The 17,080-nt window shown below is 42.8% G+C and overlaps 1 protein-coding gene across 2 annotated transcripts in view; it reads left to right on the top strand.

The window, feature by feature from the left end:
* Positions 1–17,080, top strand: part of TMEM87A (transmembrane protein 87A) — a 213,071-nt gene that overhangs the window by 102,687 nt on the left and 93,304 nt on the right. For both annotated transcript variants that reach the window (XM_078659633.1, XM_078659634.1), the window contains exon 9: positions 14,376–14,559. In XM_078659633.1, coding sequence (XP_078515759.1) covers positions 14,376–14,559 — 184 coding nt within the window. The remainder of the gene's footprint in view (positions 1–14,375; positions 14,560–17,080) is intronic.

Here is a 17,080-nt window from a genome sequence, read left to right on the forward strand (position 1 = left end):
CGATCCTTTAGTTTGACCCTTGTATATTTGAGTAAAATTACTATTCACTCATGTACAGGTTAATAGTACGGTAAATATCTGCTACTGCGTTGTGTAGCATAATGCCAGCCAACTCTGTGTGCTCATTGGAATTCCTTGGAGCCCTTATCTGGACTCCTTGAGCAACTTGGGGTGATATTGTAGTCTCCACCCCAGATAACAATACGAGGGTTCACTGCAACCAGCTTTTTCCCAATTTCTGAGAAGAGCTTTGGATCATCAAAGTTTAGGGCATAAATGATTACCAATGACCAATCGACTATAGAACTTTGGTCAATGAGCTTGGTAATAGCGAAGAGGAGGTGGAGAAAGATGATGACATGGCAGCCAAAAAATATACCCTCTGGCTTCAAACGAACTTTGCAAAGCTAGCCCCCAATACCCAGATTAATAAAAAAATAGGAAACTACCCTCGGCCCCTTGGTTCTCAGAAGCCTTAAGGATAAACAAACAGGCATATAGGAGACCGGAAAGGATTTGGCGAAAAAAATATGAACTTACAGAACATAACAGATATAAATCTATGATTTCAGTTTTTAAGAAAAAGCTGATTGAAAAGAAAACCCTCTATTACACAACAAAGATAGAAAAAGCTAGTGGGTCAAGCAAATAACTTTTTCGTACTGTGAAAAATGTAACTACAGTAAAAAAAGATGACTCCACTACCTTTAATTAAGAATTTTGTGACGCCTTGGCTCGCTCTTTTAGATCCAAGGTTGAACATATCTATTAGCAGTTTACTCACTCGATCGCAGAGGATAAAACAATTGTAAAGAATGCTACTGAGCATACTTTAGGGTTTTATTTTTTGCGGACTTCACCGACGCAAATTACCGAATTAATAACTATGATTAAGTCCGGTTCCCCAGAAGATCCCTGCCCTCCCAAAATCTTACAAACTATTAATAATCTTAATGGCCCCCATATCTCCAAAATGTTTAACCAGATGATGGAACAGGGATCTTTTCCCGCTATATAGAGGAAGGCCTGTATATTGCCTCTTTAAAAAAAAAGTAATTTAGACGCAATGGACACTGCTAACTACCGACCGAGCTTGAGAATTCCCCTCCCAGCCAAGATAATGGAGAAGATCATGAATGCCAAACTGGCAACTTTTATTGCGGCTAATCAAGTTTTAGATCATAGCCAGTTTGGTTTTAGAGCGAGTCATAGTACTGAGTCTGCTATGATCAAGACCACAGAGGAAATACACCGTATCATTGGACAGTGGGGGGTCAGCAGCCTTGGTGCTGCTGGACCTATCCGCTGCATTTGATACGGTGGACCACTCTCTTTTAGTTCAGCGTTTAAAAGAGATTGGAATAAGAGGTAAAGCCCTTACCCTGCTGACATCTTTCTTATCTGAGAGAACTCAATCAGTACACCTGGGGAATTTTAGGTCGGCAACTTTCTCTCTCCCATGCAGGGTTCCACAGGGCTCTTCATTGAGCCCCGCGCTTTTTAATATTTATGTAGCGGAGTTAGCGCCTCTGATCAGAAGCTTTCATCTTACTCCAAAGTCATATGCTGACGACACTCAGCTGGTGATTTCCACAGTGGATAAAGACACTAATCTCTCACTTAATCTTCACAATTACATACTGTCTCTTAGCCACTGGATGAGTACTCACTGCTTGAAGCTGAAATCGAGTAAAACAGAGGTGATAATATTTGGAAATCTTTCTCCATCCTGGTCCCCAGCCTGGTGGCCAGACAGTCTTGGACTTCCCCCTACACCCGTAGACGAAGCAAAAAATCTTGGGGCCATCATAGATGGAAAGCTGAATTTTAAGACTCAGGTCTCTAAGGTAGTATCGCCTTCGTTCTATATGATCAAGACTATTAGGAAAGTTTTGCCGTACATTCGTAAATCCTGCAGAAAATCATTAGTAACTTCCTTAGTCCTGTCCAAACTTGACTATTGTAATAGTTTGTACATCAAGGTTCAGTCTACCCTGCTTAGGAAGTTACAGGCAGTACAAAATGTGGCTGCAAGACTGATTTTGGATATTCCAAAATTTCAATCGATCAGAGCTGAATTGAGAAAACTCCACTGGCTGCCAGTCTGCCAGCGGATACAATTCAAGACTCTCTGCATTGCTCACAAGGCACTACACATGGGAGGGCCGAAGTTCTTAGAGGACGTGTTTAGATGGAACTCCCCAAACAGAGTGCTGCGTTCAGCAAATGCTTATCTTATGCAGCCAGCCAGGATCAATAAGATGAACTGGGATGGGAGGAGTTTTGCTTTCAATACCATCAAAGAATGGAACTCTCTCCCGCTATAGCTTAGAAAAATTACCCATCATCTGGAATTCAGGAAACTGCTGAAGACCTGTTTATTTCAGCAGTTGTATAATTTGAGCACAGCACTTTGATTCCGCTAGCGCCAAGACACCCGAGGGTATCGTGCACTGTATAAATTCTATTAACATTAACAATGCTACATGCTCATTTCCCAATATACCCTGGACAATTAGCAGTCTGCCCTGGTCATCAGAGGAGGCTGAAATTGGACTTTACCTTTAATCAAGATTGACACCCCTCTAGACTATGATGAGTAGGAAGAGACATATTGATAGTCCTTCCATTTGCTGGCATATGTGCCGAGCCAGTAGCTGACAAGTGGGTCTCCTGGATCATAAAATAGTCGAGTATCAGTCGGTCTTTGCTGCAATCATTAGCTCCCCTGGCATTCCATGTTAGCATGCATATTGTACTGGTCACCTGTACAGGATGCTTTGCAGTGTGCCAGGTGGGCTCTCACCTGCCATCCAATGGCTGCCTACCACTTCTCTGCAGTTCCCTGCCATGCTTATAGAATTTGCAAACTGTTGGCCTATCTAACAATTTACTTTGTCCCTTTACCACCACCACCCCCACCTCCAAACATCTTTATGTACCCCAGATAGCAATCGCCAATTACAAAAAACATAATACCAAATACAAAATAAGTTTCAAACGATGGTAATTAACTTATGCCCTCAGGGGGAGGTTAGTAGTATACAGGTTAGGGTTTAGAGCACACTGCAGGATCAATGGCCTTTATTAAAAGTATGCAAGAGCCAATTTGCAGTGCAGTAAGCCATGCATGCCACAGGGTTACACAGCCACATTCCTGTAGAGGTGGGCCATGTCACAGATGTGACCATAATCTAGTGCTCGCCAGCCCAGGATACCAGCCTACGAGTTTTTGAAGAATCCTGCATGTCTGTGACAAGATATTCACTGCAACCACAAAAGGTTCCCCAGGTATCTGTTTTTATTCCACTTCACTGCAGCGAGCATGAGATGATTACGCCAAACCTTCTGACGCACTATTCCCAGCTCAAGCTTGGATGTTATTGAAAGAGTGTGCGTCACTTAGGTTTATTTATTTATTTATTTGTTTTATTTTATGAGTTTTATATAGCGCCCTAGCAACAGTCTTAGTCTGGCTGATGGAATATGGAATATTGAATCCCAGGTCGAGCAGGTTTATTTTGATTGGACTGAATAATCCTGCACCAATTGTGTAAAATCCTTGAATAATGACAGTGAGTTTCAGTCGCATTGGATGCTTTGTCTTTCACTCGTCAGTTGTAGGATTTTGTGCCAGTCTCAGTAGTTTAATAGTTTCTTGATATTTGGACGTGGTGGTGTGCTTGGCGGTAGCCTGGGCCAAATGAGTGATGGGTACACATTAATATGCAGAGAAAAGCAAACAGAATAAGATGATGGACGGAGCGCTGACACTCACCCCCCAGTCACTATTAGATCTGGGTTAAATCAATCATTGTTCTTTTACTCACTTCACCACCCCAGTGCAGACCCAGCCATATTCAAATCAAGCTTAACCCTGCTCCTCATGGGAGCAGTCCAACCCGAACTGCCAAGCCAGGTCTTCCCTGGACCAGAAACTAGCATCCTGGGACCAGTTTCTGCGGAAGTCCCCTCATCAGCCAGGCTAGCTTGAATTCAGTGGCACAGTGAGCAAGGGATCCACGTCATGCCAAACTAAGACCCGCAGAGTGCACAGCTCAGGGCCTCACTACCAACATGGGCCACAGTGCAGATCAGCCGGAGACGGGGTCCAGATAAGAGGAGATGGGCAGTCCCAGGCTGAGAGAGCTGGGGGTCCTGCCATACTGACCGAAGACAGGGGGTGGTCTCCTCGCTGCATGTGCACCTGAATCCCCCCAAAACTCATCCCCTTTCCTCACTGCAGGACTGCCTTCTGGGCCACTGCTTCATTATAGGGCGGTCGTGGCATCCCAGAGTCTGCCTGCCTTCACATTTGCAGCTTGCCGCCACACCGCCCAGGAGCACCTCTCTTGTGGCCCAGCACTAGGACCTGTCATCTTAAAGCAAGTCCCAGCCTCGTTTTGGCCTCAGTTTCCGTATGGCTGATTCGGTCTATGGCCGCTCGTCTACCTCTGGCGCACTTCTCTGATGGGCCTCGCTCCCTCAGAGCCCTCTAGCTCCCTGTTGTTTGGGGTCAAACTCTGGTATAAACTGAAGGGATCTTTAGGGTTGACCATGGAACATGTGCCATAACTCGCTTAGTTCAGAATTGTCCAAATCAATTAAATTGTATTTGTTTCTGTTAAAAACTATAAAAGATCTTCAGCATAATCACAGTCACTTTCTAAAAATAAAAGCAGAGGTAAAATTCAAAATACAGAGCGCGTAAATTCATAGAGCAAAGTGCTATTTGTGGAGATATTCAATATGACAAAATAATAATTTGAATCAATTATTCAGTTTTAGAGGTACCTTACAAATGATCATATTATCCTTCTATTACTTCCCTACTTTTTTTTTTGCAAAGCTAGAAATCTCTGCAACGACTCTTCTCTTATAATTAGGTAACTGTCACATAACTATGTGGCAACATATAAGGATGCCTACCCATTTATGGGAAGGAGGATTAAGTATTTTACCATTTGGATCGACTGCGAGTAAGCATGAACTTAAGTTTCTCATCTTTAAAAAGAATTCAGAGTTTAAAATGTATCCACATTGATGCAGTCCACTAATCTATAACTGTGTCTGTTGTTATATATATTTGGGACACTAGATTTTCCAAGGAGTTTGGTTCCTTTCTCTGCTTGTTAATGTCACTTTAATATATGTTACTATTTTATTTAAAATATGTAAGTCATGAAACCACAAAAACATCCTGACAGCCTCTCTACAGACTGCAATTCCCAAAATTCTCTGCAACCATGCTTCAAACCACCAAGTCACTCACCGGTATCATCTTGACTGGTGGATCTTGGCATGGAGTGCACTACTGTCCCATGATTTGTAGGCTCTGGGGGCTTCCGCAACCATGGTTCAAGGCATCCCAACATTCCTCTTGACTGCTAGATCGCTGCACAGAATGTGTGCTTCTGACTCCTAATTTATGGGCTTAAGAGTCCATTTCTGGTCTTCAAATAGCAGTATGTTCATGTTTTCGAAGCTCTAGTAAACCAGTTCTTTGTTTCAGGAGCCTCCTCGTGTCCCTTGCCACTTGAACTTGCTTCGAAGTGGGAGCCATACCACAGCTCAAAAGAGAGAGGCAGCTTGCCATGTTTTGCCTCATTAGCTGTTTCATGTGTTTTGAAACTCAAAAACATATACTTTGCCAGTTCTTGTGCCTATGATCACGATTTAGGCATGCCTTTACCATTGATTTATCCAGAACTTAATTGCAGTGCCTCAATTACTAAAATTACCATTGTGAGCATGAGCTTTCAAGATTCCCCCATGCAGCTGAGTTTATGTAATACTGCATAGACTACCTTATCCAGTATGTAAATGTTTGTATAGAAATGGCTTGAGGCCCTAGATTCCAGCTTTCCTAAGTGTGGGCAGTCAGCCTCCAGGGTCGTTATTGTTCTGGGCAAAGGAGTTCTATCCAGGTGAGCACAATCCTCTTTCTTTCCTCTAAGCATCAACATTACCTTATGGTCAATAAGGCCTTCAAAAGGATGACTTATAAATTAAATATTTAAAAGGGAGGTTTAAGTCTGTCAAATGGAGTTAATTTTGAGAGGTCGAATTTGCTGTTAAAACCTGCAGAGGCCGGCTAGTGGTAGTCCTCTTTACATTGCCACTGTAGTGGATGGTATGTATGTTGAAGTCCACTTATGATATTGAACTAACATGTCCTGGGTACACCTTAGTGCTGTATACTAGGGTCTCACAGGTAGTTTAATTGGAAGACCAACATGTTTATCTATAGCTTTTCCGTTATGAAATTTGTGTTATTATTTGTAAATATTTGGAATAGAAATGTACTTCTTTGCATGGGCTATGTAAAACTAGGAACTAAGGAGAAAGTATCCATCAAAATATCAGTTATGCAAATAAGTTGAGCTTAGAGGACTGACCTACCAAGGGTATCAGCGTTGTAGTCAGAATCTAAGCAGTAAAAGTTGCCAATGACTTGAACTAATCTCAATTACCGGCACGTTTCTCATTCGAGCAGCATATCTGCTTTACATGTAATGGAATATACACTAGGTGTTCCTAAAATGAGCCTATCAGATTTGTGATAACAAGCAGTGATGGCCGACACTGTCTAACTAGCTATGAGTTATTTTGAATGGGCTAAACCAGCATGAGTAGCCTCGCCGTTCATAGTGAGCTGTTACAATTTACACTTGGTTTTGGTGTTAGTTAAATAAAACCTGATAACAGGTTTTTCTTGAAGCAAGCTGCCCATTGGAGAGTATCTGTTCAGGATAGCCTAATTTATGTGAATATCTGAAATGATTTTCTGAAAAATGGGTTCTTTACCAAACTTTATTATGATCCAGTACTGCATAAAATTAATGTGAGAACCAAAACCTTTCTTTTGTAAGAGGCATTGAAGTTTAGACTTAAGCATATGTTCAACTAACATTGACAGAGCTATGTTCTTCTAAAAGAAGATGGTCCCCACACTGGATGTTTTAATAACATTATCCTAGCTTCTAGAAAAGTGAAAAAGATGGCAGGCATCAGCATTTGTTGTGGTAAATGTTTGCCGTCTACGGTACTAATGTCAATGCAAAGTATTTTGACAAGAACTAGCCAAACAGACAATATGGGAGTATTGCCTCTTCAAGGCATGATACCTCTTGTTCTTCATAAACCATTTAAACTTTTCATCATTGTTAAGGTGACCATGACGCTCAGCTTTTCTGGTTCTCTGCATATGTTGAGGGTGGTAAAAGAGAGTGTGGTGGGGGCCATGAACTGTCTGTAATCAAGGCCCTGTGTCAAATTTGTTGGGCTCAGCATTCCTGTTGTGCTGTATTTTCTTGAATTAAATTTAAAACGCTTGAAGAACAATGTCCTGGACGGAGTGCCACATCTTCTTTGTTTTTGATTTTTAGATTTGACTGTCTTGCTGACGATTTTCCATTACTTATGTTGACAATAAGCTGGAGTCAGATGGAGCCATTCATCAATGGAAGGGTGTGGTTTAGTATCCTGTCTGTTTTATAAAGGAGATTCAGTCTGCTTAGAAGTCTCCGTCATGGTTTTTCTGATGAGAGAGGGTGGTCCAGAAACGATCACTGGTGTCACCAGTCCTCTTCACTATATGCTGTTTTAGAATGAGTGCCAGCTTTGGCAGAGTTCCTGTTGTAACAAAATTATAAAGAAAGCAGTTTGATCAGTCCATCAGTGGCCTATTATTATTGAACTGGGCTCTGGGTACTTGATCGCAAAGACTTCCCAGTGGCTGAACAATTCTGCAAGAACTTACTAGATAAGTACTCACAGAGCTTTACCTTCAAATGTTCGTTTAGTTTATTGAATTTAGTATTTTGAAGATCTGGAAAGTGTGTATCCACCACCAGTCTTGCTCATGTCAAAAGCAACAGGTAGATCAGCTCTGTGTTTTTTAAAACTAATTTGGATTGTTTTGCTACGCTGCCTGACAATGCACCGTCACAGTGTTTGTTTTGCCCATAAGGGGGGCACTAGAAAAGATTCCTACTCCCCTGTACTATTCTTCTCACGCTGATCGAGAGGAACAGCAAAACCCGTCTTCCTGGTGCTGAGCATGAGCCGTCATCCTTCTACTGTATTCTGGCACATAGGTGACCACCGATGTTCTTCAGGTGTAGGAAGCCTTTGTTTTCTTCTTACCACGACAGGGCCCCTGGTAAGAGGCTGTTATGCGCAGTTGCACTGCTATTAATGTTGTCTTGGTGACAACTGTCTGTACCACTGTCACATTATGTTGGGAAACCTTTGCAGGTTTCTATCAAAAAGCCTGCTAGAGACAAGCTGCACCCTCATCTTCTCAGGAAAAAGGAACAATTTAAGGACCCTTTTTCATGTACAAAAAGATGTTATCCGTCGATAATGATATTTTGGCTGAACTTATGGACAAACAAGGGGATGCTTCCTACATGGTGTGAATTCACCAAATACAAGGGCACACATTGAGGGAAGGGAATGCATAAGGGTCTCCTGACTGGCTACAGCAATTCAGGGGACGCAGTGGCTAATCTCAAGGGCTCTTTCCAGGATTTGACCCTAAAACCTTTTCTTCCATGGGACTGAGATTAGGGGACATAAAAAACTAAAAAAGGCCCAATGGAAGATCTAGTTCTTCAATATGCAAATCTACTGTTACCCTCTACATTCCCAGTAGGATCCTCTCACTTCAAAAAAAAATCTTACTGGCATGGCACCTATCAGTGAATTATTAGCAGTGGTCTAGCATTGGGGCACAATTCAAACCAAATAAGAAGCAAGGTGCAGAGACCTTTGGAATGCTAATAAGGTCTGTCTTCGGCTTCGTAGTCAATCTGACACAGGTTGCAGCCACCCCCTGCCGAAACCCACAATAAGGGCACGCAAGGAATGCTGCTATGAAGCTGGATACCTGGTCACATGTAAACAGCCACAGAGCAGGACTAGTCATGTCAATATCACCCAGTGATAACTGCCACCTTCCTCTGAAATGTGTGCCTTATGAGCAAGTCTCTCATGCCACGAAAAAGGTCCCTTCAGCCTGGCGGCATGCTGGGGCATAATAAACATGCAACAATAGAAACAAAATTGCTGATCTCCGCCAAGTAGTGCTCTCTCAATTTATGGGATGCAACAAACTTAAACCAAATGGAAACGATCTAGATGACCTTGGCCATGGCAATTGCCAAACACAGCACAGCATGCTTATGGAGGCTATGTCTGCACCACTCCTGAAAGATTGGAAAAGGGACATGGACTAGTGCATGATGGCTGAGAAAACAGTTTACGAAAGCAGTGGGTGCCCCAGGAAATGGGAGCAGATGTGGGGTAAATGGATTATCCAAAGAGGCAGTCCCCATGTCGCCCTAATTGCAGTTACTGCTGAAGTCGCCAATCCCTGTGTGGCCCCACTGGTGCCTGAGAGGTATAGTATGAATTGGGTGGTGGCGAGTGCGACCTTATAATTATAGATTGTTACTTCTATTTGTCCACATGATCCCCTCCGGTATATTTTCTCTCTTCACTGCTTGCTGTAAGCTTAATAAAAAGATGTTTAAAAAACAGTGGATCCAAAGACATTAAAAACAAAAACGCCTGGGGTACAGAATATACAAATGAATATTCTCAAGATTTCTCATTCCAGGATCCAAGCAGAAGATATCGTTATCCAAGGATATTTGTGGTATATTCTGATAGCTTTCTTTGCTTATATGTTGCTTGTTAAGGAAACAAACTGTTAGGGCAGGACTGCACATCTCCAATGTAAGTTTAAATAATATTTGTGGACTATTTCAGTGCATAGCAAGCATATTAACCGTGTATGAGGAGTGCACTTTTTTCATCTCTTGATTGCTGACCAAAAATTGGGTGTAAAATTGAAGCACTAAGTGGTTTACCTTCAGATATTTTAAACTATAGTAGGAAATGTAGTCTCTCCTGGATATGGGAAGTACGGAACTGTTAGGTAACAGGCATAGTTCAGAGGTTTTTACGTGTGTGTATGCAACGTAATGTGCACAAAAAGTGATCTACTGTTGGAAATTTTCAGATCCCAGTGGAAATTTCTACTGTTAGATGAAATATACAAATGGGGACAGTGTCTCAAAATTGACTGGCAGATTGTTTTCTGACATGATTGTAGAGGTGGTGGCTGAGGAAATTTAGGGGCTTGAGGGATCATGATAAAGTTGTGTTTATGGGAGCTCAAGCTGTAACACGTACAAAGCACACATGCTAAATTATCTCCTGTGGACGCTTGGATTCTTCCAGGTTGGAAAATAATTTTTCACCTCATTTTTCATAGGGTATTTGAAGGATTTTCTTAAAATGATAACATTTTTCTCCATGGATGGAAAACAAAAATGCTATGGCACATTTCCTTAATGTGTACTTTGAGGAATTGTATGTCAGGTGGACTGTCCACTGAAATGCTCATGGTGGACAGGGAGTGAATCTGAAGATGACTATTCATGAAAACCTCCATGCAAACTCCTCATACATTTTGTGAACCACCAGAAATGTGTAACAGTTTAATCCCATCCTTCCCTCTTATGAAACTAAGTGTCAACAACATTATTCAAGTGTTGCACTAAGCAGGGAATGCAGGAGAAACATTTTGGTTGCACTATTCCTGGCTCTTCCAATTAAAGACCTTCAACTGCAGTGGAGGCACAATCAACAACTTCAAAGTGCAGGTTCTGCAGTTATAAAAATGAATCTTTAACCCAGTTGCTCCTCTGTTGACCAAAATCTGGGAACGCTTCCTGTATCCTTTTGAAACCTCTGTTTTTATAACATGGGAACCAAACTTGCAAGGACGCCATATCACTATGTCTTACCTCTTCAGATAAAACGGTTCTGGCTTGTTATGGGACTTGTTTAAAAATAATGTTAAGTTCATTTAAGAAAGGGATTTTGTGCTGTCTTAAATGACATTAGAATATCTGAACGATTTAAGGAGGCTATGATCTGAACATGGATCACTTGTCTGCTGGTTATGTTTTAAATCATATTAGAATAATTTTGGCGCTATAGCGATGGAGGTCAGATGGCAGAATTAGTAATGCTGGACATGAGCACAGGTTTGAACACCGTGTCTCATGGCCTCCTATTAGATCGGATTGGGGACTGCTGTGTAGGGGGCTATATGCTCTGAGGAGCTGGCCTTCTTTCTCCAGGACCGCTCTTTTCAAGTTGCTCAAAAATCTTTCTCCTCGTATCCGCTGTGTGTCCTATGCAAATAATTCTCAGCTGATTGTCACCTTATTTCCAAGGGGCAGGAGGTACAGCTTCCAGTTTGCGTTGTGTCTGGCAGAGGTGGCTGACTGGATGACAAATAGCTGCCTCAGACTTAATGCCAATAAAACCGAGGTCCTCATTGTTGGTAATTCTCCCTATATCTGCGAACCAGCCTGGTAGCCTGATGTAATGGGCCCTGCTCTAGCCCCTAAGACAAAGGTCAAGAACTTGGAAGTTTGGTTCGATCCGAAGCTGTCTTTTGAACATTAGATAACTTATGTTGCAGGGAAGTGCTTTTAAAATCCTTAAAGTGTTAAGAAAAATCACAGACCTCCTCCCTGTAAGCGCTAGGAAAACCCTTGTTCAGGCATTGGTGACTGCACAGTTAGATCATTGCAATGTAATTTACCTAGGGCAAATAAAGGGGGACTACAGAAGTTGTAGAGGGTACAAAATGTGGTCCCATGCCTAGCTGTCTTCCTTTTTCATTGAGAAAATCCAAAAAATTCAGGCCAGCCTTAAGCTACCGGCCCTGGTTTATCCTCCTCCCACTCTGCTGGCTCAGGCCAGTACTGAACCGTCTCAGCTCCTTACATGCTTTGAACGAGTAGAGGTGAAGGACGTGATGACCATTTTAAAATCTCTAAAATCAGGGTCACCAACGGATCCTTATCCAGCGAGGGTTTTAAGTGGGGTGGCGGAAATTATAGCTCCCATTGTAGGGACCCTGGTCAACGAATCTCTGCAGTCAGGTGTGATGCCCCCCCAATGGAAACACGCAAAACTCCTCCCTCTGATCAAGAAACCTATGGCAGACCCTCTACTTCCATCTACTTACCGTCCCATTTCCCTTCTTCCAGCATTAGCCAAGGTTTGTGAGAAGGTAGCTTTCAGACAGTTGGAAATATTTGTGGAGTCCTCGGGTGCCTTGCATCCCGCACAATCCGGCTTCCGAACATCTTTCAGCACTGAGACGGCGCTCGTGGAGATCACAGAGGCCATTACAGAATGCCTGGATGGGGGCGGCAGGGTGGCACTGATTTTATTAGACCTCTCTGCCGCGTTGGACACGGTACCCCATCTTCAGCTTCTCTCCAGGTTGTTGGACATTGGCATCACGGGCACTGCTCTAAGCTGGGTTGAATCATTTCTTAAAGACCGTTTCCAGCAAGTGTGGATGCCGCCCTTCCACTCATCAGATAACAAAGTAGAAACAGGGGTCCCGCAGGGGTCGACTTTGAGCCCCTTGCTTTTTAATGTTTATCTGACCCCCCTTATCTACCTAGCAGAGAGGTTGGGTGCAAAAATTATGGCTTACGCCAATGACACCCAACTCCTCTTCACCTGGAAGGGTAGTGACCTACGCACTGATGAAGCCCAACATTGTCTGTCCTCAGTATTTGCCTGGCTTGCCCATGCCAGCCTCAAATGCAATGAGGATAAATCCGAAATACTCCTCTATGGCCAATTCCCGGTGACCTTTAAAGAATCACTTTGGCCCAAAGGATCCCCTTGTCCCAAGGGTGACTGTGGGATAGCTAAGAACCTAGGGTATAGTTTGGGGCTGACTTGTGCTTCCGCTAGCAAATCACGAGATTGGCGGGATCATGCTTCGGTACCCTAACAACCCTAAGGAAGTTCTTCCCCCTTCTGCCCCAAGCTGCCAACGAGGCAGTTGCCAGGGCGCTTATACTCTCGCGCTTGGACTACGCCAATGCCCTCTACATCGGCTCTCCTGGCATTCTCCTCGGCAAACTTCAAGTGGTTCAAAATGTGGCTGTTCGGCTCCTCTTTGACATCCCCAGGAGACTAAGTGTTCGCAAACAGCTTAGCGATCTTCATTGGCTCCTGGTGGCTCAAAGAGTGCGATTCAAGGCATTGGTCCTGACTCACAAAGCCCTTCATGGCCCTTGTCCATCTTATCTGAGGGCCTGATTTACGCTCTATCAGCCGACGCGCCATCTCCGCTCGGCGGCCCTTAGACATCTGGTGGTCCCCAGGTTTAGGAAATCACGTCTAGGTGGTCAGTCTCTGGCTGTTAGAGCTGCCACCATGTGGAATGACCTACCAGACCTATTAAGACATACGACTGAATTGGCCATCTTCAAAAAACTCCTCAAAACTCATCTGTTTCAACAAGTAGTTTAGTTCCTCAGCTCTTTCTGTCATTTTTTCTCCCACGCGCCAGGACAGTCTTGACTAACAGTGCGCGCTACAAATTCATTTATAACATAACATAACATATAACATAGTGTTGAATTTACCTAGACAGGTGCCCGCAGGTCCTGCCCTTGCCACCTTGCTTTGACTACCACTCAGCAAGAGAATTCTGTTCAAAGCTATGGGCTTTTGCCATAGACTGTTCAATGACAGAGGCCCAAGATACTTGGCATCACTGGTGAAAGGCCACCATTCAAGCCGCAGTCTGGGGTCTTCAGGGGCCAACATGGCGGTGGTTCCTCAGGTGAGAAAAGCCAAGATGGGCTGTTGCTCCCTTGGGTTTCTGGTGGTGAAGCTTTGGAACTCTCTGCCTCTTTAGCTGAGGCTGGACCTTTCGGAAATAGTCTTCCATAAGAGGCTTAAAATTTGGCTGTATCAATTGGCTCAGGGACAGGGTCATGTCGGGAACTCAGGGTGGTAGAATGCTTGCTGTTCTCGTATCTGTTAGTAGGTAGGACTGTTGGGTGGTAGGCTTTTGGGGCTATCTATCTCCAGCACGGGAACACACCTTTGGGCGCAACCATGTGCTTTATAAATTAGATTTATTATTATTATTATTAACTTATTGATTCATAGAGACTAAAATCTTAAGATGAAGACTTGTTTTTTATTTATTTTCTGGGGCTTATACAGGTTCTTCCCTGAGCCTCTTTTTAGCCTATGATATGTGTTTTCTATTTGCTTTTATGGTGATGGTCTGGATGTTTTCACTGTTAATGATTTTAATTAATCAAACAATAAATTGCTTGACTCGTGTAAATCTATAGAAATCCTATATCAAAGTCTATGATTCATAGATTTAAGGATGTGTGTGTTTATAGGACCCTATATTGTTTGGTGCTTTCAGTTGTGATGTTGATTTTCTTTTCGTAAGTAGCATTTGCTTTTCTTACTCATCATACAGTTTCCCTCTCACGCTTTTTCTTGCCCTTTAGTTTTTCATGGTGATGTGCATTGTATACACACTGTTTGGTTTCGTCTGGTTGGTGTGGTCAGTCTGCTATTGGCGAAACCTGTTAAGGATCCAGTTCTGGATTGGTGCCGTCATCTTCCTAGGAATGCTGGAGAAGGCTGTCTTCTACGCAGAATTCCATAACATCCGCTACAAGGGTGAATCTGGTAGGTTCATATTGGTTATGTCTCTGGAGAGGCGAAAAACTGGCAATTCACAGCCTAACAATCCAAATCTATCTGCACCACGTTTAATTCAGTTATGGAGTGTGGTATTCCTATTTCACCAAATGAAGCATGTTTTATATTCTTTTAAGCTTGTGTACTTCTAATACATTGGGTTCCTTCATTAAGAGAAGCTTTAGGAAAGTTCTCTACATTTGAGCCAGTCCATCCTCCCTATAGAGCTTGTAAGCTGTGAGCAATAGAGAAGACCGAAAGAGGGCATTTACAGAACAAACCATTTCTAGATGCTGTTCTGCCTGGTGAATGACAATAATGGAGGATATTGAGCTTGAGCTAGCAAGAAAATATTTTCGATAGTTTGGAGCCCACAGTCACCACACGGCCTCCACCCATGTAAGGGAGATGGACTAGAACCCGTTAAAGAACACTTTTATCTCTTGGCTCAGATGTCTTGGTGGTTTAATGGCACCAATTCGCATTTTCATATATACAGGTGTTGAAATCTGCACATAAATAAATAAGCACTGCAGACATTATATGGTTTAACTGCAATTGGGTGCCCAAAGTTTGCTGGGCACAAAAAACATAGTCTATGATTTATCTCCGTCTTTTTATTGATTAATAGCATAATACAGAAGCCAGAAGAAGAAATTCTCTAGTTTATTAAGTAATTACAATGGTGTTGCATACTAAATCAGAACCTCAAGAAAGACCTGCTTGATAATATAACACATCACTTTATTAACATTGCAAGTCAGCCTCTACAATCAATGGGGAAATTGTTTTTAGAAAGATTAAGAGGAGCCAAGATAAAGCAGGGTGCACTGGCAAGAAAATATTTGAGCCAACATTCCGATCTCAACTTATTTTGTGAAGCATCCTCCAGCCCACAAATACCAGACTCTCCAAGAAACTTGCAATGTGGACCTGGAAAGGCTGATACCTTTCTTGAAAAGGTCAAGTTTAGGAGGGCCACAATGTGGTGTGCCCACTGAAGCTGATGCATCAGCAATCGGAGAAACTGAAAATTCCTAGCAGAATAATTCTCTTCCCACCAAGTAGAGAAGTCCCTTAGAAGCCAAACTACTTCTACTTCCACACTGCCTTTCTATGCCACAACCTCCAATCATTCAGTAACATGTAAAGAAATTGATTGAGGTGTTCCTGTGAGGAGTGTGAGGAGCTTGTGTCAGAACTGTGGGCCCTTTACATAGTTTTGTTCCCATACTGTCTTCATTCCTCAGTGCTCACCTTTACCCCAACCGTTTTTCGAAACAACATCTTGGATGTTGAGTTTTGTTGTATTGCAGACCTTAAATTACTGAACAAACTCTTACTAAAAGAGAAATTCAAGGTGGCCTGCTTGGCCTAAATTCTGTGCATCTGTCAGATGAGGACTGAATGTTCTCCCTCTTGGACACTTATTTCTGCATTCCAGTCTACTCATGATGCCAGTATTTTCCGTAGGTTTGTTGTCAAAGATGGGAAATAACCGTTTACCATTTTGTCTTCTACCTCATACCAGCCCGAGTATTCAATAGTCACAGTAGCACACATCCACGTGGAAAATTGACATGTTTTCTATCGTAGTACATGCTCCTGAAGGGAGTCTTTCAGAGAGGGTCCATCTGCAGAAGACATGCACCCTACTTCATTCTCTGGGCATCTCCTTGAATTACAAAAATTTTGCCTTACTCCAACATTCTAAAGTGTATTCATTTTTACCATTTTGGACGTCTATGCAGGGAGAGTGTTTCACTGTCGGGGTGAATGATAGTCATCAAGCTTGCTTTGTCCTGCGCCAACACACGTGCATATGAGACTTTTTCTGGGGTTCTCTTTCAGGTCATGGCATCACGTGCAATTTTTTGTCCTGCAGATTACATTGAAAATTCCCTCTCTCCCTTTCTGCAAGTCTCTATTGTGAGGTTGTCAGTTCTAAACAACCAGCTTCTGTGTGAGTCTTTTGACAAGCTTTGGCCTCTCGTGACTTTGTTAACGGACTCCTCGCTATTTGAATGCAGGGATGCGGCTGGCTGAACGGTATCAGCAATCACTGGGCTCCTGATCAGGACAGTCTCCGCATCTATCTTCAGACATTGAGAGCAGTCAAGTTTACACTATTGGCATTCCTCTGACTAGGGCAAGAGTATACAGATGATTTATGCACTGTCTGAACAACATAACCATAGTCGAGATAGTTCCTGGAGTTATTGCACCACAGTGAAAGAGGCCAGACAAGCCTATTTGGGCCATTAGATATATGGCCTTTGTACATTTGTCAGAGACAGGGTATGTCCTAATAGACACTCTGAGCCTTCGTTAGGTAGGCAGGACAAGGACCATGCAGCATGGTGGAGAATATTTTGACTTGTATTGTTCTTTTGCACAGGAGTATAGCTTTTAAGAAAGGTGGATATTCTTTAAGCATTTTAGACCAGATATTCTGTTGGCATAGTCTGTACCGAATATATTTCATGCCAAGGACAAGGAGGTGCCATTA

This window comes from Lissotriton helveticus, chromosome 9, assembly GCF_964261635.1.
Source record: "Lissotriton helveticus chromosome 9, aLisHel1.1, whole genome shotgun sequence".
Lineage (NCBI taxonomy): Eukaryota > Metazoa > Chordata > Amphibia > Caudata > Salamandridae > Lissotriton > Lissotriton helveticus.